Consider the following 23,280-nt stretch of genomic DNA (forward strand, 5'->3'; position numbering starts at 1 on the left):
TCGCTCAGTCACGTCTGATTCTTAGTGACCCCATGGACTGCAGCCTACCAGGCTCCTCCATCCATGGGATTTTCCAGGCAAAAGTACTGGAGTGGGGTGCCATTGCCTTCTCCGACAGAGGATTTACAGGCATTCATAACTGACAGGTACAAAAGTGGGAAAGACTTTAGTTTGACTAGGAAATTCAGCAAGTGATCAGGATAATGGTTCCATTTCTCTGAGAATTTTTTTTTAACCTGTGCCTCCTCTTTGGGCTAGCTTTGCCCTCAGGCTGGTCTCTCCTATGGCCAGCAACTTTAGCAAGAGCCCTCCACCTCCAAGGAGGAAGAGTATCTACTAATCTCTGGACATGTCACTTACATGAGCCCAATACATCTCACTTAAAGTTTCTTAACTAATATGATGTTTCACAAATATTCTTTCATTTAATCAAGAGATGGCTCTGAGGTTGCATGCGTACTAAGCTGCTTCAATTGTTTCCGACTCTTTGTGATCCCATGGACTGTAGCCTGCCTGGCTCCTCCTCTGTCCATGGGATTCTCCAGGCAAGCATACTGGACTGGGCTGCCATGCCCTCCTCCAGGGGATCTTCCCGATCCAGGGATCGAACCCACATCTCTTACATCCACTGCATTGGCAGGCGGGTACCACTAGCCCCACATGGGAAGCCGTCTATGAGGTTAAGTACTATTATCATTGCCGTTTTACAGGGCTTGAGAAAAACAAGGCTCAGAGGTTACATAACTTGCCTCAAGTTGTTTAGCTGACAACATTAATAGTAACAGAACCAGAAGAGAACTCAGAGCTCCCCAATTCCACAGCTGACACTCTTGATCATGACACTCACTTTCCCATGTACAGAGAAAGACCTAGACAGGGGTCAGTAAACCTTTTCTGTAAAAGACTGAGCAGGAAATATTTCAGGCTTTCAAGCTACATGAATATGTCACATATTCTTTGCTGTTACAACTCTTTAAATGTTAAAAAACAAAAAACAAACAAACAAAAAAACCCCAAAGCTATCAGTGTAATGAATGCCACTGAACTTAATAATGGTTAAAATGATAAATTTTATATTATGTACATTCTGTTGTTTAGTTGCTAGGTAACTAACCTGTAGCCCACTGGGTTCCTCTGTCCATGGGGTTTCCCAGGCAAGAATACTAGAATGGGCTGCCATTTCCTTCTCCATGGGATCATCTTGACTCTGGGATTGAACCCAAGTCTCCTGCATTGGCAGGCGGATTCTTTACTGCTGACCTGCAATTTTTAAAATGTGAAAAGCTGTTCTGAGCTCTTAGTACAAAAATAGGCCAAAGTCAGATTTGCCTGCAGGCTGTATTTGCCAACCTCTGGAGCATCACTGAGATTTATATCTTTGATGAACTCAGGACAGCTGCATATTCCCTTGATTTAGCAAATAAACTCTGCAACCTCTATGGGAAAGTTCTGAAACAGAAGCAACAGGCTGCTGTTCAAATTTACAAGCAAAAAACTATTGAGGAGAGCAAAGTCATGGCAGCAGAGACCTCCCAAACCTCTCAGGCTCCTCCAGTCTTCTAGAAGAACTTAACTCTCCTCACTTCAGTTCAGTGGCTCAGTAGTATCCGACTCTTTGTGACCCCACAGACTGCAGCACGCCAGACCTCCCTGTCCATCACCAACTCCTGGAGCTTACTCAAACTCATGTCCATTGAGTCGGTGATGCCATCCAACCATCTTATCCTCTGATGTCCCCTTTTCCTCCCACCTTGAATCATTCCCAGCATCCGAGTTTTTTCAAATGAGTCAGTTCTTCGCATCAGGTGGCCAAAGTATTGGAGTTTCAGCTTCAGCATCAAGTCCTTCCAATAAATATTCAGGACTGATTTCCTTTAGAGTTGACTGGTCGGATCTCCTTGCAGTCCAAGGGACTCTCAAGAGTCTTCTCCAACAATACAGTTCAAAAGCCTCAATTCTTCCGTGCTCAGCTTTCTTTATAGTCCAATTCTCACATCCATACATGACTATTGGAAAAATCATAGCTTTGACTGGATGGACCTTAGCTGGCAAAGTAACGTCTCTGCTTTTTAATATGCTGTCTAGGTTGGTCATAACTTTTCTCCCTAGGAGCAAACATCTTTAAATTTCATGGCTGCAGTCACCATCTGCAGTGATTTTGGAGCCCCAAAATATAAAGTCTGTCACTGTTTCCACTGTTTCCCCATCTATTTGCCATGAAGTGATGGGACTGGATGCCACGATCTTAGTTTTCTGAATATTGAGTTTTTAACCAACTTTTTCACTCTCCTCTTTCACTTTCATCAAGAGGCTCTTCAGTTCTCCTTCTGCCATTAGGGTGGTGTCATCTGCATATCTGAGGTTATTGATATTTCTCCCAGCAATCTTGACTCCAGCTTGTGCTTCATCCAGTCCAGCGTTTCGTCATTATGTACTCTGCATATAAGTTAAATAAGCAGGGTAATAATATACAGTCTTGATGTACTCCTTTCCCAATTTGGAACTAGTCTGTTGTTCCATGTCTGGTTCTAACTGTTGCTTCTTGACCTGCATAAAGATTTCTCAGGAGGCAGGTCAGGTGATCTGGTATTACTATCTCTTTCAGAATTTTCCACAGTTTATTGTGATCCACACAGTCAAAGGCTTTGGTGTAGTCAATAAAGCAGAAGTAGATGTTTTTCTAGAACTCTGCTTTCTTGATGATCCAATGGATGTTGCAATTTGATCTCTGGTTCCTCTGCCTTTTCTAAAAGCAGCTTGAACATCTGGAAGTTCATGGTTCACGTACTGTTGAAGCCTGGCTTGGAGAATTTTGAGCACTACTTTGCTAGCGTGTGAGATGAGTGGCAAAGACTAGAGATCTCTTCAAGGAAATTAGAGATACCAAGGGAACATTTCATGCACAGATGGGTACAATAAAGGACAGAAATGGTGTGGACCTAATAGAAACAGAAGATATTAAGAAGACATGGCAAGACTACACAGAAGAACTATACAAAAAAGATCATGACCCAGATAACCAAGATGGTGTGATCACTCACCTAGAGCCAGATGTCCTGGAATGTGAAGTCAAGTGGGCCCTAGGAAGCATCACTACAAACAAAGCTAGTAGAGGTGATGGAATTCTAGTTGAGCTATTTCAAATCCTAAAACATGATGCCATGCAAGTGCTGCACTCAATATGCCAGCAAATTTGGAAAACTCAGAGTAGCCACAGGAGTGGAAAAGGTCAGTTTTCATTCCAATCCCAAAGAAAGGCAATGCCAAAGAATGCTCAAACTACCGCACAGCACAATTACTCTCCTAATCTCAGGGAAAAACAGTGAGAAAGACTTTACCTACAAGGATTATCAGTAGGAAAAGGGAAGATAACCTGAGGTCTTTTTGTCACCAAAAGATAAGTCTCCCTTCCTAGATACTGATTTCGTTTTGTATAGAGGAATGGGATTGGAAGAAGAGGACAGAGTCACCCCTGCAGAGCTATTTTCAGGGTCTACAGGTCAAACAAGTGGTTCTAAGTCCATTGGAACTCAAATGACAAGACATTCCTACACTAAAGATTTCCCCAGAGAGAAGCTCATGTGTTTTTATTGGCACCTAAAGCCAAATCCTAACTCTGGAAGCACCCACAGTTGGCCCTCCGTACTCATGGTTCACACATCTGCAGATTCCACAAGCCGAGGATGGAATTTTGGGTACAGGGCGAGCGGGTGGGACGAGCCGCCTGTACTACTCCATTTCACACAAACGTCCGCAGCACTGGCGTGGATTTTGGTATCCAAAGGCTTCCTTGAACAAATTCACCTCAGGTATTGAGTGATGACTGTCCTCACCATGTAAGCCAGGGTCTTACCTGAAGAACTCTGATCCTGGTCTCACCTAGAACTTAAAGGGAATGAGATGCAGCTGAAAGACACATAATGGAAATGATCCAAAGGAAATAAAAAATACCAGACGCCAAGAAAATAGAATCAACGTTGCAAAATATCAAGAGTAAAGTTTCAGAGTGTGGACTCTGGACAGACCTGGATTCTATTCTAAATCAGATGCTAGTACTTCCTCGTTGTGTGATCGTGAGCAAGTTACTTAAGCTCTCAGAGTCTCAATGAAGAACTCTGGAAAGAGGAGTTTAATAATTCTGTTATAAGATTACTATTAAGATTAAAAGGAAATTATCTATATAAATAACCTGGCACGTGACAAGTGCTCAATAATTGGTGACTATTGGCTCAATTGGCGACTATTATTAAACAGTTATTCTGTTAAAAGTTTCAAGTACCACAGGTTTCACAGGCATCTCCAGGCAGGAAAACTGTTGCTCATGACCTGTACATTGTTTCTTCAAATGGGATTTTCCTTCTCCATTCCTTCCTTATGGAACACTGTTAATAGCTGATTTTTTTTTTCAGTTAATCTTAACATTTAAGTGCATTTGTAAGGAAGATATGTCTAGCCATTACCTAGAGATACCAAGATAATCACGATGGTGTGATCACTCACCTAGAGCCAGACATCCTGGAATGTGAAGTCAAGTGGGCCTTAGAAAGCATCACTACGAACAAAGCTAGTGGAGGTGATGGAATTCCAGGGGAGCTATTTCAAATCTTGAAAGATGATGCCGTGAAAGTACTGCACTCAATATGCCAGCAAATTTGGACAACTCAGCAGTGGCCACAGGACTGGAAAAGGTCAATTTTCATTCCAATCCCAAAGAAAGGCAATGCCAAAGAATGCTCAAACTACCGAACAATTGCACTCATCTCACACGCTAGTAAAGTACTGCTCAAAATTCTCCAAGCCAGGCTTCAGCAATACGTGAATTGTGAACTTCCTGATGTTCAAGCTGGTTTTAGAAAAGGCAGAGGAACCAGAGATCAAATTGCCAACATCCGCTGGATCATGGAAAAAGCAAGAGAGTTCCAGAAAGACATCTATTTCTGCTTTATTGACTATGCCAAAGCCTTTGACTGTGTGGCTCACAATAAACTGTGGAAAATTCTGAAAGAGATGGGAATACCAGACCACCTGATCTGCCTCTTGAGAAACCTATATGCAGGTCAGGAGGCAACAGTTAGAACTGGACATGGAACAACAGACTGGTTCCAAATAGGAAAAGGAGTACATCAAGGCTGTATATTGTCACCCTGCTTATTTAACTTCTATGCAGAGTACATCATGAGAAACGCGGACTGGAAGAAGCACCAGCTGGAATCAAGACTGCTGGGAGAAATACCAATAACCTCAGATATGCAGATGACACCATCCTTATGGCAGAAAGTGAAGAGGAACTAAAAAGCCTCTTGATGAAAGTGAAAGAGGAGAGTGAAAAAGTTGGCTTAAAGCTCAAAATTCAGAAAATGAGATCATGGCATCTGGTCCCATCAGTTCATGGCAAATAGATGGGGAAACAGTGGAAAGAGTGTCAGACTTTATTTTTTGGGGCTCCCAAATCACTGCAGATGGTGATTGCAGCCATGAAATTAAAAGACGCTTACTTCTTGGAAGGAAAGTTATGACCAGCCTAGATAGCATATTCAAAAGCAGAGACATAACTTTGCCAACAAAGGTCCATCCAGTCAAGGTTATGGTTTTTCCAGTGGTCATGTATGGATGTGAGAGTTGGACTGTGAAGAAAGCTGAGCGCCGAAGAATTGATGCTTTTGAACTGTGGTGTTGGAAAAGACTTTTGAGAGTCCCTTGGACTGCAAGGAGATCCAACCAGTCCATTCTGAAGGAGATCAGCCCTGGGTGTTTTTTGGAAGGACTGATGCTAAAGCTGAAACTCCAGTACTCTGGTCACCTCATGCTAAGAGTTGACTCACTGGAAAAGACTCTGATGCTGGGAGGGATTGGGGGCAGGAGGAGAAGGGACGACAGAGGATGAGATGGTTGGATGGCATCACTGACTCGATGGACGAGAGTTTGAGTGAACTCCGGGAGTTGGTGATGGACAGGGAGGCCTGGCGTGCTGCAATTCATGGGGTCGCAAAGAGTCAGACACAACTGAGTGACTGAACTGAACTGAACCTCAAGTTTTGAAAAATTATTTTCACTCATCTGGAATCACTTTGGAACTAACTCTAAATAAATTCTTTCTGGGCTTTATAGTAATTTTAGAGTTACTACCTTCCATTAAGAATAATGATGCTGAAGTAGCAGAGTGCTATGCTGGTGGTTAACACTAAGTGCTTCTAACTGGCTCCCAGAGGGATTTGAACAGCAAGAAGAAAACTTCTGATTAACATTTTCTCAAAAAACAAGTGTTCCAAAATCTGCTATGATTTGTCAGCAATTACATACTTCAATCTTCAACATTTTTCTAAATGTTTGTTTTAAGAAGCATATAAGCTCATCTTTTACTAATATTTTCTGGCACTGTCAGGTAACATAAGCTTAAGAATAGTTGGGGGAAAATCTTCAGGAATGTAACCACAGTAGATTTTTATAGCAAAACATCATGTTCCAAATCACTGGGACGATAAACAGAAAACAAACTGGAGAAAATATATCCAAAAGTCAGTGATTTTTCTCAGATCTTCCTTTTGATTCCTTTCTCTTTGATCTTATATATCATTTATTTTACTTATTGGGTAAAATAAACAATATATAATAAATAAATGGTACACATTAGAAAAGACCCTGATGCTGGGAAAGACTGAAGGCAGGAGGAGAAGGGGACAACAGAGGGTGACATGGTTGGATGGCATCACCAACTCAATGAACACGAGTTTGAGCAAACTCCAGCAGATGGTAAAGGACAGGGAAGCCTCGAGTGCTGCAGTCCATGGGTTGCAGAGTCAGACGTGACTGAGCAACTGAACAACAACAATAAATTACTTATTGAAATTCTCTGTACAAATGTCTTTTATTACATACATATCAAAGTAAGCTGTAGAATAATCAAATCACTGTATGACTTAAATTTCATTTTACTTATCCTTTCAGAATACAGAAAATAGATCCATCATGACTTGCTTGCATCAGATCTCAGTGGAAACGGTCAAGTTCCTATCACAAATTTTCCCTTCTTTACTCAGTGGAACATTCCCATGAAGGGAGGGTCACAGACTGTGTATGAGGTTGCAGAATATAGACAGACCATCTCCTCCCCGCCCTCCACAATAAATTCATGGCCAGAGGTGGCCATGACTTCATTGACCAGAGTCTGGTATCCACTGAGATAACATCTGCCTCCAGCTTCCAGAGCAAGAACAAAAAAGGTCGAGATACCTTTTCGTGCATTTTCACCAGCAGCCAAGTTAGGTTTATAGACTTCTGTTATGTTGCAGGGGTCCAAGTTAGACTTTGAAAGATTTAGACACATCAAGACTTGTCACAAGTATCTCCCAGAAGCCATTGAAAACAAAAAAACCCCATTAACATCCATTTGCATGGAACCAGCTCACAGCTTTGGCACCACGTGGTGGCAAAGGAAGAATTTCTTAAATGATGCTTCGCAAGCAAACACACACAAACACTACAGAATCTCCTAAAGTGGTACTCCGTGCAGTTGAGACATACATATACCCAACACAGAATTATTCCTTAGTCAAACGCATCCACCAATTCTTTCTTGGTGATTCATAATAGTATACTAAATGCCCTTATGAGTCCAATAGTAAAGCAATCTGAATTAGAATCACTCTTGTTGGCACATCCATTAACATCCTGCAGAAGGACTGACCTAGAGAACGCCAGTTTGGGACGTGTAAGTGTAGAGCAGTGTATGGGCACAGTATGAACAGGGAAGGCACCTTATGGATGGAGGTGGCACTCGTGCAGGTAGCCTTGTTTACAGCACAGCAAATATCCCCTGGGAAATACCCTAATTTTGAAAAGGATTACTTTCTGGGGGTTCAGGATCCCAAATCAATGAGTTACAGCCATGACCAAGGCAATGTCAAACTATAATAAGAATTATAGTTAGGTTGATATGATTACATCAAGTACAGCCCTCCTCCCAGGAATTCAGATTGTACCCATATAACTGATATAGATACAAAGCACAGAATATTGCTACCCCCTCCGCCAGCAAAGTACCTTTCTTTTTCCAGGAAAATACGGCAATCGTACAATATATCATGGCATGTGGTTGAGCTGAGAGCATTACTGGAGTCTCCAGACCAGCAGTTTACGAGTCTAAGCTTCCTCTTGTTATTAAAATAGCCTCCGCAATAATAAAAGAAAACCCACAGTCACATACAGCTAACTCCCTACCTTTTAATTATTTATGTTAATACCTTGCATTTGTAGAGTTTATACTTTACAAATACTAATCAGATTCAAGGATTACGAATAATGGAAAGCTGCAAATAATTACCAAATCTGATTTTAAGCAATGTTTTCAACACATGCTCTCTCCAGAAATCTTCCCCAAACATGGTCTCTACCCTCCCTGCCACTTACAGTCTTCATCCTTAAGAGAAATCTTAGTGTATAGTTATCAAGTTTTATCAAGAAAGTCAACTTAACTTTCATATACACGGCTTTTTCTCTGGCTACCTAATAGCAGTGATACTGACTGAGTGAAAAGAAGCAATGGGAAGAGAAAACCAAAGGGCTCAGGCCTGCAAACAAGATGCACTGTTTGAAAAGGGGAATCTGAAACCCTGTCCTAAGGCCCAGCCATGCTTTCAACGAAGATAACTACCCTCCCTCCAGTTGCGCAGGGTGGTGGTTCCATCTGTTTCTTCCCCCAGTGACTCAGTATACCTGCCAAGAACAAGGAGCTTTAAGCCACACTACTGATGCAGTGGTTTCTCTGCCCTCCCTTGGGCCGGGGAGGGGACACACAAACAATACCAGTGTCCCCATTATTTAAAAGAAAAAAAAAATTAGCCAATGTCTGACTTTGCTAATTAAAACCAAATACCATTTCCTATCTATCCAACTAGCAAAAATCAAACTGTCTTACAATAAATCCAGTCTAAGTTAGGATATGTGACTTTTACATACGATAGGTGGAATGAGGCTGATAAAACTGTTTTGGAGAGCAGTTTGGTGTGTGAAAATGCACATTCCATTTCCAGGAATACACAGAGAAACTTGTACACATGCCCAAGAAGAAGTTTATAAATGGTTATTACAGCACAATTTGTAGTAGAGACAAGGCAAAGAAAACAAAACTCTATAATCAACTTCTTCATCTGTCAGATGCGGAATAGTACACTGCAGTAAAGTCACAGTACTGAATTCTAAGCTGCAGTTAAAATAAATTACACTGATCATTTTAGAAAGTTCTTTTAAAACTTGAGTGAGGGGAAAGTACCAAGTAGCAAACTGATACATTAATATAATTTATATACATTGAAATATACACACATGATATTTATAGATATAGATATATACATGTAGCAATACACCTGGGCTTCCCAGGTGGCATTAATGGTAAAGAATTTACCTGCCAATGCAGGAGACACAGAAGACACTGGTTTGATCCCTGGGTCCAGAAGATCCCCTAGAGTAGAACATGGCAACCCACTCCAGTATTCTTACCTGGAAAATTCCATGGACACAGAAGTGTGGCAGGCTACAGTCCATGGGGCCACAGAGAGCCTGACATGACTGAGCAACTAAGCACAAGGACACACATGCAGTAAAAGTTCAGAAACAGACTGGAAGGGTGCGTGTTATCTCCCTGAAGGGGAGAGGGAGAGACGGAACAGAAGACCATGGAAGGATACACAGGAAACTATGACATTTGCAGTAATACTTTACTTACATTTTCCCAAATTATGTATTCAAATATAAAAGAAATATTTTTAAAAAATGGTCTGGGATGGGTATATGGATATTTATTATGTAACCTTACAACAATGTATAAGGTGAAAATGCGTTGGCCAACCCAAAAAGTAGTACCTTCCTGAGTATTTTCTTAAGAACAATGCACTGCAATTTCAAACACATTTTCACGTCCTCATTTTCGTGTGGCTGATGGGAGAGCGCTGTGTGACTCACAATGCTGTTATCAAGGTAACTGTCAAGGATAGCGAGTTTCAATAAAAATATTTGCTACAGTTTCACATTCACTAGGCATCTACAGTTATTTTAAAAGGATAAACTGTAGAAGAAAAACTATTTTTAAATTATATAAGTAATTCTCAGCAGATATATAATTCTCAGTAATTAAAACTTTGTTTTAATTGGTTTCAAGTCTCTCAGAATTTAGGAGTCTTAGCAGAAATGCTGGTTTATCAGAACTATTAAGAAAAGCCATTGAGCTAAGAAACTTTTCCCAGTGACCTTTGCTACCACTCACATGCCAGCATAATAGTGCCAGCCACAGTTACGAGCATGTTTGATGCATTATTCCACTTAATCATTAATAACCCGTGAGATAGGTGTCACCATTATCCCTGGTTTTTAGACGAAGTCAGCAGGCACAAATATAAAATCCCTTGCCTGAAGCATACACTTCAGAGGTGCTAAAACTGGCTCTGAATCCACATTACCTCCAAGAGATCATAATGACACACCTCAGATGTGAGCATTTGACATTTGAGCGGCATGCAACTGCTCAATTCAACATGTACTTTGACCTACAATCCCCAATCCCCAATTTAACATTTCAGACCTGCTTCTAGGACATTAACACATGACTTGCTCATTTTACCATTCAGAACATTTGGTTTTCACCAGGGACTATTCTATCAAAGGCCTGTCACACCATTGGAAATCTGAACCACTTAGAACCCTGTGGTTCTAAGAAGGAAATCAGCATCAGGAAAAGGAAATTAGTTTTTGTCAATCTTTCAACTAATTACAGATCAATCATTCTGAATTTTGGCACCAGCACATTCTACCCCTTAAGCATGCTAAGCTTTGTATTGACCCAATATCCTTCATACAGTTTCATACATGGGTGCCTGCTTTTCCCTTCCTCCCTCCAGTCAACATTCTAGAAGAATGAACACTAAGCCTTAGGGTCACATTTGTGAAAACAGAAAATGCTAAATGCTACAGATTTGTCCAGGGTGAACTATCAATCACAGCCCAAGACAGTTATTTTTTCTATTTTAACTTTCACACTAAAACATCACAGTAAAGTTTTAAGATAAAATATGTTAGAGGAAGACTGAAATAGCCACATATTCAGCCAAAAAATTTCCTATTACCTAGAGTCAATAATCTTGGGCAGGGGCGGGGGGTGGGGTGGGGGTGCGGCGGGAATCAAACCTGGGACACTGGAAATGACTAGGCAGACCTCCACTGCAATGGTTCCAACAGTACTGTCAGAAGGAAGGAACTCAAATACTAAAAGCCCCGAGCTAAAGGCTTTGCTTTTTTTAACTATTTTATTGAAGTATAGTTGATTTACAATGTTGTGTTAACTTCTGCTACACAGCAAGGTGATTCGGTTATACATACATATATATACACACACATACTTTTTCTTTTTTTTTTCCATTATGGCTCATTGTAGGATATAAAGCTTTGCTTGTGAACACATGACTTGTAACAGTATGTCCTCATTCTTTAACCTTGTTCTTTCCAAGTAATATGGCACAGATTAATGACTGCATTAACTTGGTCATGTGGCATCCATAGTTGTAATGATCAATACGAAATGATCAAGAAATTCTCAGATAGTACCTGGAACATTCAATTTGCTTTTCTCTTATGTATAATGCCTCAAAGAACTGTGCTGCTGACCATGAAGCTGCAGTCATCCTCTGACAGGCTTTATTTAAATCCAATGTTAGTGACCAAAAGCCCTCTTAAATCTTACCTTCTTCCTTCTTTAAAATTATATCAAAGTTCCTCTTCTCTTTTCCATTGTTGAGTTTTAATTAGAATAATACAGGCTATATGCCTTTCTACTTATTTTCTCCCTTGTTACAATAGAGTAGATTATGATCTAAAAGCTAATACAATACATCCTCAATATTCACAGCAAAGTGGCAGAAAGTGTTAGATGTTAAGAGAGGTAGAGTGGATGAGACACAGGGTGAATACCAGCTGCCACGTGATTTGACTAAAATGACTGTCCAGCAGCAATCAAGGCTCATCTGATGGTGAGAGAACAGGAAAGTGGAACAGACCTGAGTGCTTTCACATAGCAGTCAGTAGCCCTAAATAAGAGGCCACGCGGGCAAACTCAGAGCCTGTAAAGGTGGCCCCAACTTCATAGCAAGTGCATTGCTGAAATGGCTACCCATGAGTTCTAGACTTGAAAAGAGGCAAGGGTAAGCCAAGTGAGCTAGAAGGGTACTAACAACTATAAGAACACAGAGGGTTTAGGAACCCAGAGGTTCTGCAGATGATGATGGATTTGGAAGATGTGAGTCTGTGTGTCCAGTAGAAGGATGATCTCACAGATCTGGGAAAACCTAACACATTGTCTCCATGGGGTCAGCACACAGTCGGTGTTTGCTAAATCTGAAGCCTGTGGCTGCCTGGGGGAATCTGAGTTCATGATACCATAGATAGAGCACTAACAAGTCCCAGCACCAACTTGCACTGCGGCCTGGCTACCTAAATGGAGGTGAAGCGAAAGCTACGAAGCAAAGCAGATGTCCAGGTCACTGTAGCAGTCGAGTGAAGATGATTTTGAAGTCACTGGGTTTGTGAGATAATGCTGTAAAGTTGGTGACTGGAAGTGTTGACAAGTGGCCAGTTTGGAGTTCCATTCATAATTCATGCCCAGGTTACTGTGACAGTATTCAGATGGCTAAGGATGACAGTATTCAGCTCAGTATTCAGAGCTGTAGGATAATGGATACCACCTTGGTGGCTCAGATGGTAAAGAATCTGCCAGCAATGCCAGGTTCAATCCCTAGGTCGGGAAGATTCTCTGGAGAAGAGAATGGCAACCTATTCCAGTATCCTTGCCTGGAGAATTCCATGGACAGAGGAGCCTAGCGGGCTACAATCCATGGGGTCGCAAAGAGTAAGAAATGACTGAGGAACTAACAAGCAAAAATTAGAAGGGTTCACTGGAGTATCACAGAAGAATCAGCAGTAACAAGTAACCAACTGGTAAAAAAAAAAAACAAAACAGTGATCCTGAAACAAGTCCAGGGTAAAAACTCAGAGTGCTGAAGTTTTGAATCCAAAAGTCTCAGTTGCTACTTTGCATCTATACAAGTTGCTGACACAAAGGTCTGCACCAGGACCTGTCTACTGACAAAGAACCTGTTTTTCTGGGTCTTGAGGAGGAAAAAGAAGAAAAAGGCTGACGTAAAAACAGTAAAAAGAAAGGCATAAAAGGCCATTTCAGAGGTGGCTTAATGAGATGCACCAAAATGGGTGGGAGATCAGCAGGCACGTGACTAGGAACACACAGGACTGCTAAGTTAACAGCAGCTCTGGTCTCAGAGATGCTTCTTGATCCACAAAGCAGCAGGAAAAAATGGCAGATACTATTGGTCAAAGAACTCAGGGAGGGTTTAAGTAAATGAGGATTTGTTTCTTATGTCATTCTCTCCCCTGCCACAACTCCTTCCGATGGCAACTTACACTTTCAGTCATGATAGTGAATTTGAATAGTTCCAAAGTAAGGTAAATCTTTTAACACTTCAAACGTGGTGATAATGAGTATACCACAATCTAATAGTGAAGGACAGGGAAGCCTGGCATGCTGCAGTCCATAGGATCACAAAGAATCGGACACGACTTAGTGACTGAACAAGCACCACAAATTAAAGTGAATTATTTTATAATGAGCTTTCAGCATGTCATGGAAAGATGATGGTAGAAGGTGCTTCTGGAATGGTCCAGCACTGGAATTTGCTCTAAGTCAGTCACTGCAGTATCTGCAGGCTCTCTATCACGACTCTTAGCTGTTGGAAGAAGAAAACCAACAACAGCTCATCTCTGCATGAAAGCTAGTGGGACGATGTCTTAACACTGTCCCATCACTCGGCAGGGTGATTCTTGATCTGGTATCTCTGGCCCTTTGCCAGACTCAAAGCCAAGTCCTGGTCCCTGGAATGTTCTGAGGCCTGGACAGCTGTGCTCCCTCATTTTCTCCGGCTGGTGCTGCCAGGGTACCACTTTCTAATCAGTCATGTGACAAGTATTTAGGGACCTTCAACTATGTACCAGGCCTTGTAGGTACAGGGATACAGTGTAAACAAGACAGTTACAGTCGCTGCCTGCTCAACGTTTAGTCTAGTTGGGGAGACAGATGTTAAATGGCTATTTGACAAATGATCTACAATTTGAAGAGAAGGGACAAGTACCAGATCCTGCGAGAGCCTAGAACATGGGACCTTGCCTGGTCTCTTGAGGAAATGACATTAAAACTGAAGGACAAGCAGGAGTCGACCAGGTTTCGCAAAGTAGAGAGGGGAGGAGAAACCCAAGTGACAGCAGCAGGAGGAAGGCCACAAAGACCCACCAGCCTGTGCTTTTTCGTAACAGCAGCTAAAACACCCAACTCATGCTTGTCACAGTTACAGCTGCCTGACTAGTGAATGAAACGAGACTACCACAGAGCAGCATTAAAGCAACCTAGAACCAATCTTGGTGTTGCAAATACGCATATAGGAAAAGAAAAATGGCCTGCATAACGTTGGCTGCCCCACATGTGAGCGTCTATAACCTAAGTCACTGGTAGAAACCTGCCCACCAATCTAGGACATCTCCATCAAGCAATTCTCACTCACACACACACACACACACACCATATCAGAAGGAAAAATAAACAAATTTTAAGGAAAAAAATTTCCTTTTGATTGGTTTCCAAGATGGCAGAGCGCTTCTCTAGTGGCTCAGTGGTAAAGAACATGCCTGCCAATGCAGGAGATGTGGGTTTGATCCCTGCATTGGGAAGACCCCTGGGAGAAGGAAATGGCAACCCACTCCAGTATTCTTGCCTGGAAAATTCCATGGTCAGAGGAGCCTGGAGGGCTACAGTCCATGCCGTCACAAAAGAGTCGACTTGCCTGAGTGACTAAACAGCAACAACAAAAAGCGGGCAGAAGAGCGGTACCACCGTTCCCTTAAAGACCAGGTGCTTCCATTCCTCCCGAGGAAGAACAGGCCTACTCCCTGGGTTGTATTTGAAATAGTAAGTGATCTGACATAATGGCAATTTACTTCCCTTACCTAACATGACGCAATTACAGGGTTTTGCAATGAGCAATCTACCTGATGAGTAACCTACCTGATCAGATGTGGTACATCTGATCCACGTGAATAAGCATGGGACAATGATCCGGTTGCATATGCCTGTGGTGGCAAAGGAACTAAAAATAAAAAGTCTTCGGAGAAGAGGCAGCCCTCCTGGAAACTTTTTACAAGCAAGTTAAAAGGTAGGAGATCAGACTAGAGAAAAATCTTTCTCTGATGAGGGTGCCAGAAGGGATAAGCATGGTGGTCTTTCTGTGAGCCCATAACCCATACCCCCAAGAGAACATGCTGGTAGAAGTTAACAGAAAATGTGGGGCATAGGACTGCAAATTATCATTTCTGTAACTCTCATTCAATGTACCCCAATTATTTCCCAGAGAGGGTGCTAAGTACTTACATTATTGCTCATTTTCACCACCACCTGTGAGTATCATTTTATTAATTTCTCTTTACAGCTGAGAACCTGAGGCTTGGAAATAATGAGGTTAAATAAACGTGATTTGCCTATTTTCACACTCAATGGAAACTGTGAAAATAATTTTCCTTGGTCTATACTCCTAAGCTGTATTCTCATTTCATACCCCACACTGGACCAAGGACGGTAAATTCTTCAGAATCTGGACAGCATCTGTTACAGTTCTCTCACTAACAAATCAATGCTGGGCATATGGGCTAAAAAAAAAAAGGACTTGCATTTTATAGTCAGCAAAGCGATTTCCATGGTGCTCTGACAACTATTTCAAACACAAAGTCTATGTCCATCTGTGATACACTCTGGGCCTTTGCATCTGAGGTATAATGTGGTATGACTTGCCTTCTGAAGCTAGCAAATCTGCAACCTAAACCTAACACCCCACAGAGGGTCCAATATAAACGGGGCTTCTTCTAAAGGCCTACAAAAATCTGAGCATTAAGACGGACTCTCTCAAATTACCTTTGTTGCTGTGAAGGTATTCGTTTCTGCTAAAAATATGGTCAAGGTGCCTGCAAGTCACCTGGAAAACTTTTGGCAGCAACAAATTAAATGCTCCTTGAGACATGCTGATGTTAGTGGAAATGGATACTCACATCAATCTTCCAATAAATAAGGTCTAAGATTTATCAGCTGGGAGAGCCTCATCAAATATGTGTTTTTAGTTTTTATGGTTGAAGCAGTCAGCTAAATTTTAGCTCCATCAATTACAGCTCTTAAAACAGGCACACAAGTTTTAAACCTATTAGTTTTAGATAGGAAACAAATTCCATTACATACTCACTGTTCAAAAAAACTTGGTTATGTACCAGTTAAATCATGTTTCCCTAGTATACAGCGATCCATCTATGCTAATTTCTACTTCTAGAACATAGGGATGCCTGAAAAACAGCTACATACAGATACTTATGGAGAATCCAGTGAGTGCAAGCTATGCATTAGATGTTGTGGTCCTTGTTCCTGGTATACTCTGTTCTTTTTAAAAAAAATATAACTGCTTTGAATAAATATATTTAGGGTTTCTTTAACAAATACAAGATATGCCAATCAATTTGTCTAAGATGTTTCTCCTCACAATGGAGATCTTTGGTATTGCTGTTTTTCTAAACTATACTTTTGCCTCACTAGCTGTAAAATTCTATGGCTAAAGCCTTTTGCCTAGTCTTCAAATGGCACAAATAAGAACACTGCGAACAGACAATGGTCCAAGTCTTACAAAACAAAAGAGAAAAAGAAACGAGGAAATGTGTGAGAATGATTCTAGAATGGCATTCACACGTCTTAACATATCACTTCCCTTGAAAAGAAAAAGACTCATGACTTACAAAGAGGACATTACAGTTGTTAGATCACCACCTATCCAATAGGAATATAGACAGTAAATGGTAGATTGTATTTCATTTGGAAACCTTAACTGGCAGAAATTCTACCTTTACAAGGGACAAGCTGAAAGAAGAAGAGTCACTTGCAGGCTCCATCAATACACATTTTTAACAAAATGGTAGGGAAGGGGAGAAGAGGAGCTCAGTTTCTCACAATTACTGTGTCCTGATTTCAAGGAGAAATTTTTATTTCTTTACACTCTAACCTGCGATTAGCTAACAAAAGGGGCAGAAGGGGTTAACCGAGATACTAACAAGTAGTCAACTGATTCTACCTTGTGAACACATACCTGTATTTTTTCAAAGAGAACAATGCATACCATGGTGGAAAGCAACAAACAGCAGAATCCTCAATATACTATTAGATAAATGCAGTGCAGCAGAGAATAATACAATGAACACATCAGATACATCCAAATGCTACACTCCTTCAAAGTAGTTACCTTGGAAGGATGATTCTAATACCATCAACATCTTTGAATCCCTGCGTTAGTAAGACCTTTAAGAACCAGAGAAAATTATTTCTGAATGTTAAATCTATCTCCATTCAATAGCTTTCCCTGCATCTGCAAAGTACTTATGACATGGAGTAGACTTGGCCCTTAAGCAGCTTACACTCTGTATGCAGAGGTAATATCATTACATTATCAGCCCTTAATTTCAGTTAATATCCTTGCATTATTTGTACATACTTGTCTTCTTCTCTTAGATGGTTAAACACTTCTGAAAGCAGAAACCATGTCAGTTATCTTTGCAGCCCTTTCAATGGCCAGCAGAGTAATCTGCAGAGAGTGAGCAATTAACAAATGCTGGTTTAGGGAGAAATGTCATATTACTAAATAATCACACTGAACTCAGCAAAACTTATAAGGCACTTTGGCCTTGAAACCAATTCAGTCACTGCAATACCTAAACAATCTCTCCTACTCAAGTTATACAGGCAGCATTACATGGAGGCTTGGGTTCTGAGGTGTAAGAGCAACAGCATAAGTCCAGCTCATTCCCAATTACTAAGTGCTATACATCAATAATAAGCAGGCATGTAAAACATTCATATTGCTATTGATTATACGAGAGATATCAAAGGAGAGAAATCCCTCCTTTAATAGTTGATCTAGTCTACCAGCTAACCAAACTATAGCATGACCCTATCAGGTAATTTTGAAGCTACCACTGGGAGTCGAGATGATAATCGCCGTGTTCATCCACACTGATGAACAGAGTACCTGGAAAGGTGCCACTGCCATTAACCAGGGTAATCCCAAACAGAAGCATTCAGCTTATTCAATTTAGATGCCAAGCTTCTCTATTCCTGGTAATGATACAACAAAGATACTAAGCATTGAAAACCAGGTTGGAACATGGTTGGCTGATTAGATCATGCAGTAAGCAGGAAAAAAAAAAAAAAAAACCCAAAGTTTTTGATTGCTTATCTTAAGGGTTAGACTAAAAGATAAATTGCATGTTATCCTGCTGTGCTGTTTTGGAAATAATATAGAAAATAGGAGTTCATTAAAATGGCATAGGAAATGAGCAACTGGTAAGAATAATATACAGAGCAGGCAATACCATTTAAATGGAAAAGGAAAAATGAAGTTATCTGTAAATCCAGGTTAATGTGCTACTCTGCAGAGAACAGACTGTCTGCTCCCCACTGCCCTTCTTAATAACACATTCATTTCAGGATCAACCAAATCTGGCACCAGGAAGCAATCAAGCATGGACAAAGAGGACAAATTCAGAAAGTCATAGCTCTATGCACTAGAACTGCGTTGTTTAGTAAAGTAGCCGCTAGCCACACACGACCATCTTTAAATTTAACTAAAAAGTAATACAATTTTAAAAATCAGTTTGCCAGCTGTAACAGCCATACTGCAAGTGCTCTTTGCCACATGTGGCTAGTGGTTTATCATACTGCACAGTGCAGACAATATTTCCATCATTGTCCTCCTGATGGACGAAGCTAGACTTAAAAGTGAACATTCCTATTGCTCCTATAGACCTGATGACTAATTCAGAATCGAACAGTCTTACCCATCAAGAATCTCAGACACCCCCAAGATGCCTGATCTGCTTATTTTACTGAATGTCTCCTAAATTAGAGACATTCTGGGATATACAGAAAGTCTGGACATCCTTATCAGCATAGGCTTTTCCCCCCTCATCGTTCACCCTCCCCTCTGCCCTTGGTGTGGGGGAAGGTAGAAAAAACAGAATAGTAGGGGATCAGAAACTCCTCGATTTAAGTCTCTTGCCCAAGAAGTTGCATAAATTGCCAAAAGCAAATCGATTTTAAGAAGCACCTCCGTCCCCTAGCCCTCTTTCCTTTTAAATAAAATCCTAGAGGCAACTGAAAAGAACAGGAGACAGAAAGGAAATTCAAGAAAATTACTAAGGACAAAATGGATGATGATCCTAAATTCCTGTTCTAGGACACACGGGGAACAGTGCCACAAATCAACAACAACTTCTCCAAAAATCCACAGTGGCCACAATTCAACAAACCCACATCCATTTTTTAAAGCTACCAAATGCCAGAAGGCCAAATGATTTGCTACCAACAATTGAAAAAGGATTGAGTTTTCATCAAGATCTAGTTCATGGGCAAATAAAAAAATCCCCTGAGTCACCTTCTAGTCACACAGCATCAGATACCTGAAGACGGCTGGTCCTCAGGCAGAAACGAAGTCTGACGGTGAAACGAGATCAACTGCAGTAATAAGACTCTACTTATTAGGACTTCCTTGTCTAGCCTTTTAAAGATGAGATTAAAATATACTTTTTGGTTTAGAGAGTTTACATTATATTTCCTAAAAGCAAAGAGATTGATTCCAGAACCAGGAGAGAAAGAGCCAGCTGTCTTCAGACAGTGGCTTCTATGTAAACGCTCATTTTATCACTGCTCAAATATTTCCTTGCTCCTTTGCTATGCTACAGCTCTGAGACACGCTGAGCAAAATGTGATCTCTCGGTGACAGAACAATTTGAACACAAGCTAAAATGTAATCAGAACATAGGAAACAACAAAACTGATCACCGATCAGCTTAATAGCTCATCTGTGTGTAGGAAGGGGGCGTTGCAAGAATGATACTAGAAAACATAAGCCTTGAAGTCCTGCTTCAAAAATGCACCATGTTGCTGTCTGAATGGTGACTGCAGGCCCAGGAGGGTGGCCATGAGACAGCACTAAAGATGATGCAGTACTTGGGATGAAAGAAGTTGGCGAGCTGTTGCTCCATTTCATCCTGATGAAGGGACAGCACAAGAACTGGTCCTCTCCTTTCCATATCCAGCACATTTCAACCTCTATTCAGATGCAGCAGAGTTGTCATCAGAAGTTATAAAACCTCAGGGTCTCCTCCCTGCTCCCCAGCCTTGCCTCCCACAGTCATGTTCGGTGTTTGATTTCCTCCTCTCAGCACTTCAAAATAGAAAAGGAAGTAACAGCTTGACCCTCTGCCCATGGAAATGCTGCACTCTTGGGTCACTCAATCCAACTCATCTCTCTCAAGGAGAAAATCGCCCAATGCACCTACGGAAGGCGGAGAGCTATTCATTTTAACCTTGAGAACTCACATTCCCTCCTCTTGATGAGGACAGTCACTGGTGACTATTTAAGCGAGCAGGTGAAGATTAAAGCTGTCTAGGCCCAGAAAGCACCTTGAGTCAAGTAGGCATCTGATCTGAAACCTACCCAATCTGCAAAAATCTGTTCTCCCTTTCAGACACACACAGCCCTAAAGAATGTGTAAATATAACCAGCGAACTGTGCTGGCAGGTCACCAGCACTCCACACAGCGTGCCCCAGAGTCCAGTTGATAAGAGTGCTGTAGGGAGTGTGGGAAACGGGGGGCTGGTCTGGCTCTGACCACAGGGTAGGGCTGATGCATACCTTTTGGTCTTCTGGAATGTCCATTCTTCTGCTGCTCATCTTCCTCATTAATGGTGAATAAACCAAGGGGGACTGGCCTTGCATGGGTCTTCTTCAGTCTCTCTTGTCGGAGAGCTGTAGCTGATCCAGGCATACCGCTGCGACTTGTTTTTTAATTATCAGTATATCCAAAGTATATGCTTATATAATTGCAGCTCCCAGGAAGCTGCTAGTTTCTAAGCTGCCGGTTCATTTGAGCACTTGTAATAGATCCCCTATGGGGAAATAGTGTGCAAACAGCTGACAGATACTACCAGCCTCCTGGCAACTGAGGCCCTGCGGTTCCCCCTCACCTAGCAGCGCCCCCTCCCCTTCGAGCCCCCTCCCACTTACTCCTCACAGGCACGTGTGCTGGCTCAAGCTCGCTCACTCACACACCCATACCCACACCCACACCCTCCCACTCTCTCCTTCCAGAAAAGCCCTGCGAAAGGCACGCAGGGGCGAATGCTTCTCTCTACTGCCTAACCTGCTCAGTCAGATCCCAGCTTCTCCTTCCTGCTCGGCACCTTTTCCCAGTCTTCTTCCTGCTACCACACAGAAAATATTCAGCACTCAGCAGAGAAGGGGAAGTAGGAGATGCTGCCGTGAACAGTTGCCCTGACAACCCTGACATATCCTAATCGAGGAGGGCTGGGAGCGGCTCCATCTTCCCGGTGGAGCGGCAGCAGCCAGCCTGCTGGGATGCTGGTCCTGGGAGCTCGCCAGCAGAGGGTTACAGCGCGAGGAGGCGAGGCCGCCCAGCCGCTGGGCAGCTCCCTCTCCCTCGCAGCAGCAGGAGCAGCAGGAGGGGAGGAGAAATGTCATTCTGCTTGCACAGGCAGCAAGGACTCCCTAGTTGGGGAAAGGGGCTCAAGGTGAGACTGCTTTTGCTTCTTTGGGGGACCAGGTTTTCCATCGTAACAATGTTTGTGAGCCCCTGGATGAATGAAGGCTTGACTGGTACCCTCCAGCTCACTTTACACTCAGTAACACATCCCAGTTTCCCTGACACTCTTAAGACCCCAGAGTCTGTTTAAGTGCAGGCCTGGTGGTACCTGTCATGAGGACTAGCCTGACCATGTCCCTGAGACTCTCCACTGAAGACAGGCAGGGGAGAACTCTGCCTGTTCTCACAGAGACCACAATCTGAAATACTGCTTCTGCAGGTCATGCTGAAGGGATACAAATGAGACACTATGATCCTCCAATGGGCAAAAAGCTGCTTTGATTATATCCAGCAAACTCCCCCCAATTCCCACCACTCTGGGCAACTCCTTACCAGCAGGGCTGAGCAATTCCCAACACTTGACCCAATTTTAGCTCTTTTTTGGACTGATTTCTCCAAAGCACACAATCATGTGATTATTGTTTTCTCCTGAAATCATCTCTCTCATTTTATGAGACTCTCCATTTCTAGGCTGCCTAAAATTTATGCTGTGTGCAAGAAAACCTAAATATACAATAAATGATACTAAAAATGTCAAACTCCAAATCTTTTGTTTCTGCCTTTTAATCAAATTCAAGTTGGCTTAGAAAGTCTGTAGCCATCCTCCCGCCCCCAGCCTACTCTCTTACTTTTTTCTCAACCCCTAAACTTACTATGGACTTCCCTGGTGGCTCAGTGGTAAAGAATTCGCCTATCAATGCAGGAGACTCAAGATATACAGGTTTGATCCGTGGGTTGAGAAGATCCCCTGGAGAAGGAAATGGCAACCCACTCCAGTATTCTTGCCTGGGAAAACCCATGGACAGAGGAGTTTGATAGGCTATAGTCCACAGAGTCACAAAAAGAGTCAAACATGGTTTAGCAACTAAACAACAACAAACTCACTTATCTAAGAGAGGACCCAGGGGTACTAAGGTAAGGAAGACATCCTATCTAAATCCTTGACATGGCAGAGTAACTTCAGACAATTCACTACCCTCTTGGTACCTCAGTTTTCTCCATAAAATTGGGTTTATGACACCATTTGTCTCATAGGATTAGGGGCAAGGTTTAAATGATGGCTGGTGCCAGCATAAAAAAGTGCTTAATAAATATCAGCTGCTTTAATTATATTTTATAATACATTTTTATAAGTAGTTCACTTTTGCTTCATGATTATTTAAGGTGTTTTCAACTGTCAACTGTATCTAGGAATACTTTTGCTATTTATTTACTTATAGTGCCCAGCCTCAGAGAAGGCAATGGCACCCCACTCTAGTACTTTTGCCTGGAAAATCCCATGGACAGTGGAGCCTGGTAGGCTGCAGTCCATGGGGTCGATAGAGTTGGACACGACTGAGTGACTTCCCTTTCACTTTTCACTTTCATGCACTGGAGAAGGAAATGGCAACCCACTCCAGTGTTCTTGCCTGGAGAATCCCAGGGACGGGGGAGCCTGGTGGGCTGCCGTCTATGGGGTCGCACAGAGTCGGACACGACTGAAGCGACTAA

General features: G+C 42.0%; 1 protein-coding gene across 26 annotated transcripts in view; it reads right to left on the reverse strand.

The window, feature by feature from the left end:
* Positions 1-23,280, reverse strand: part of MAP7 (microtubule associated protein 7) — a 179,311-nt gene that overhangs the window by 131,771 nt on the left and 24,260 nt on the right. For 8 of the 26 annotated variants that reach the window (XM_086318031.1, XM_086318029.1, XM_086318024.1 and 5 more), the window contains exon 1: positions 20,823-21,571. The exons of 11 other annotated variants lie outside the window; for them this stretch is intronic. In XM_086318031.1, coding sequence (XP_086174157.1) covers positions 20,823-20,955 — 133 coding nt within the window. In that variant the 5' untranslated portion in view covers positions 20,956-21,571. Of the gene's footprint in view, positions 1-1,114; positions 1,261-20,822; positions 21,579-23,280 lie in introns of those variants that run through there. 7 more of the 26 variants (XM_086318013.1, XM_086318006.1, XM_086318012.1 and 4 more) reach the window with 2 other exon arrangements.

This window comes from Bos grunniens, chromosome 9 (assembly GCF_055505025.1).
Source record: "Bos grunniens cultivar Pamir isolate PY7600 chromosome 9, Bosgru_T2T1.0, whole genome shotgun sequence".
In the NCBI taxonomy this organism is placed as follows: domain Eukaryota; kingdom Metazoa; phylum Chordata; class Mammalia; order Artiodactyla; family Bovidae; genus Bos; species Bos grunniens.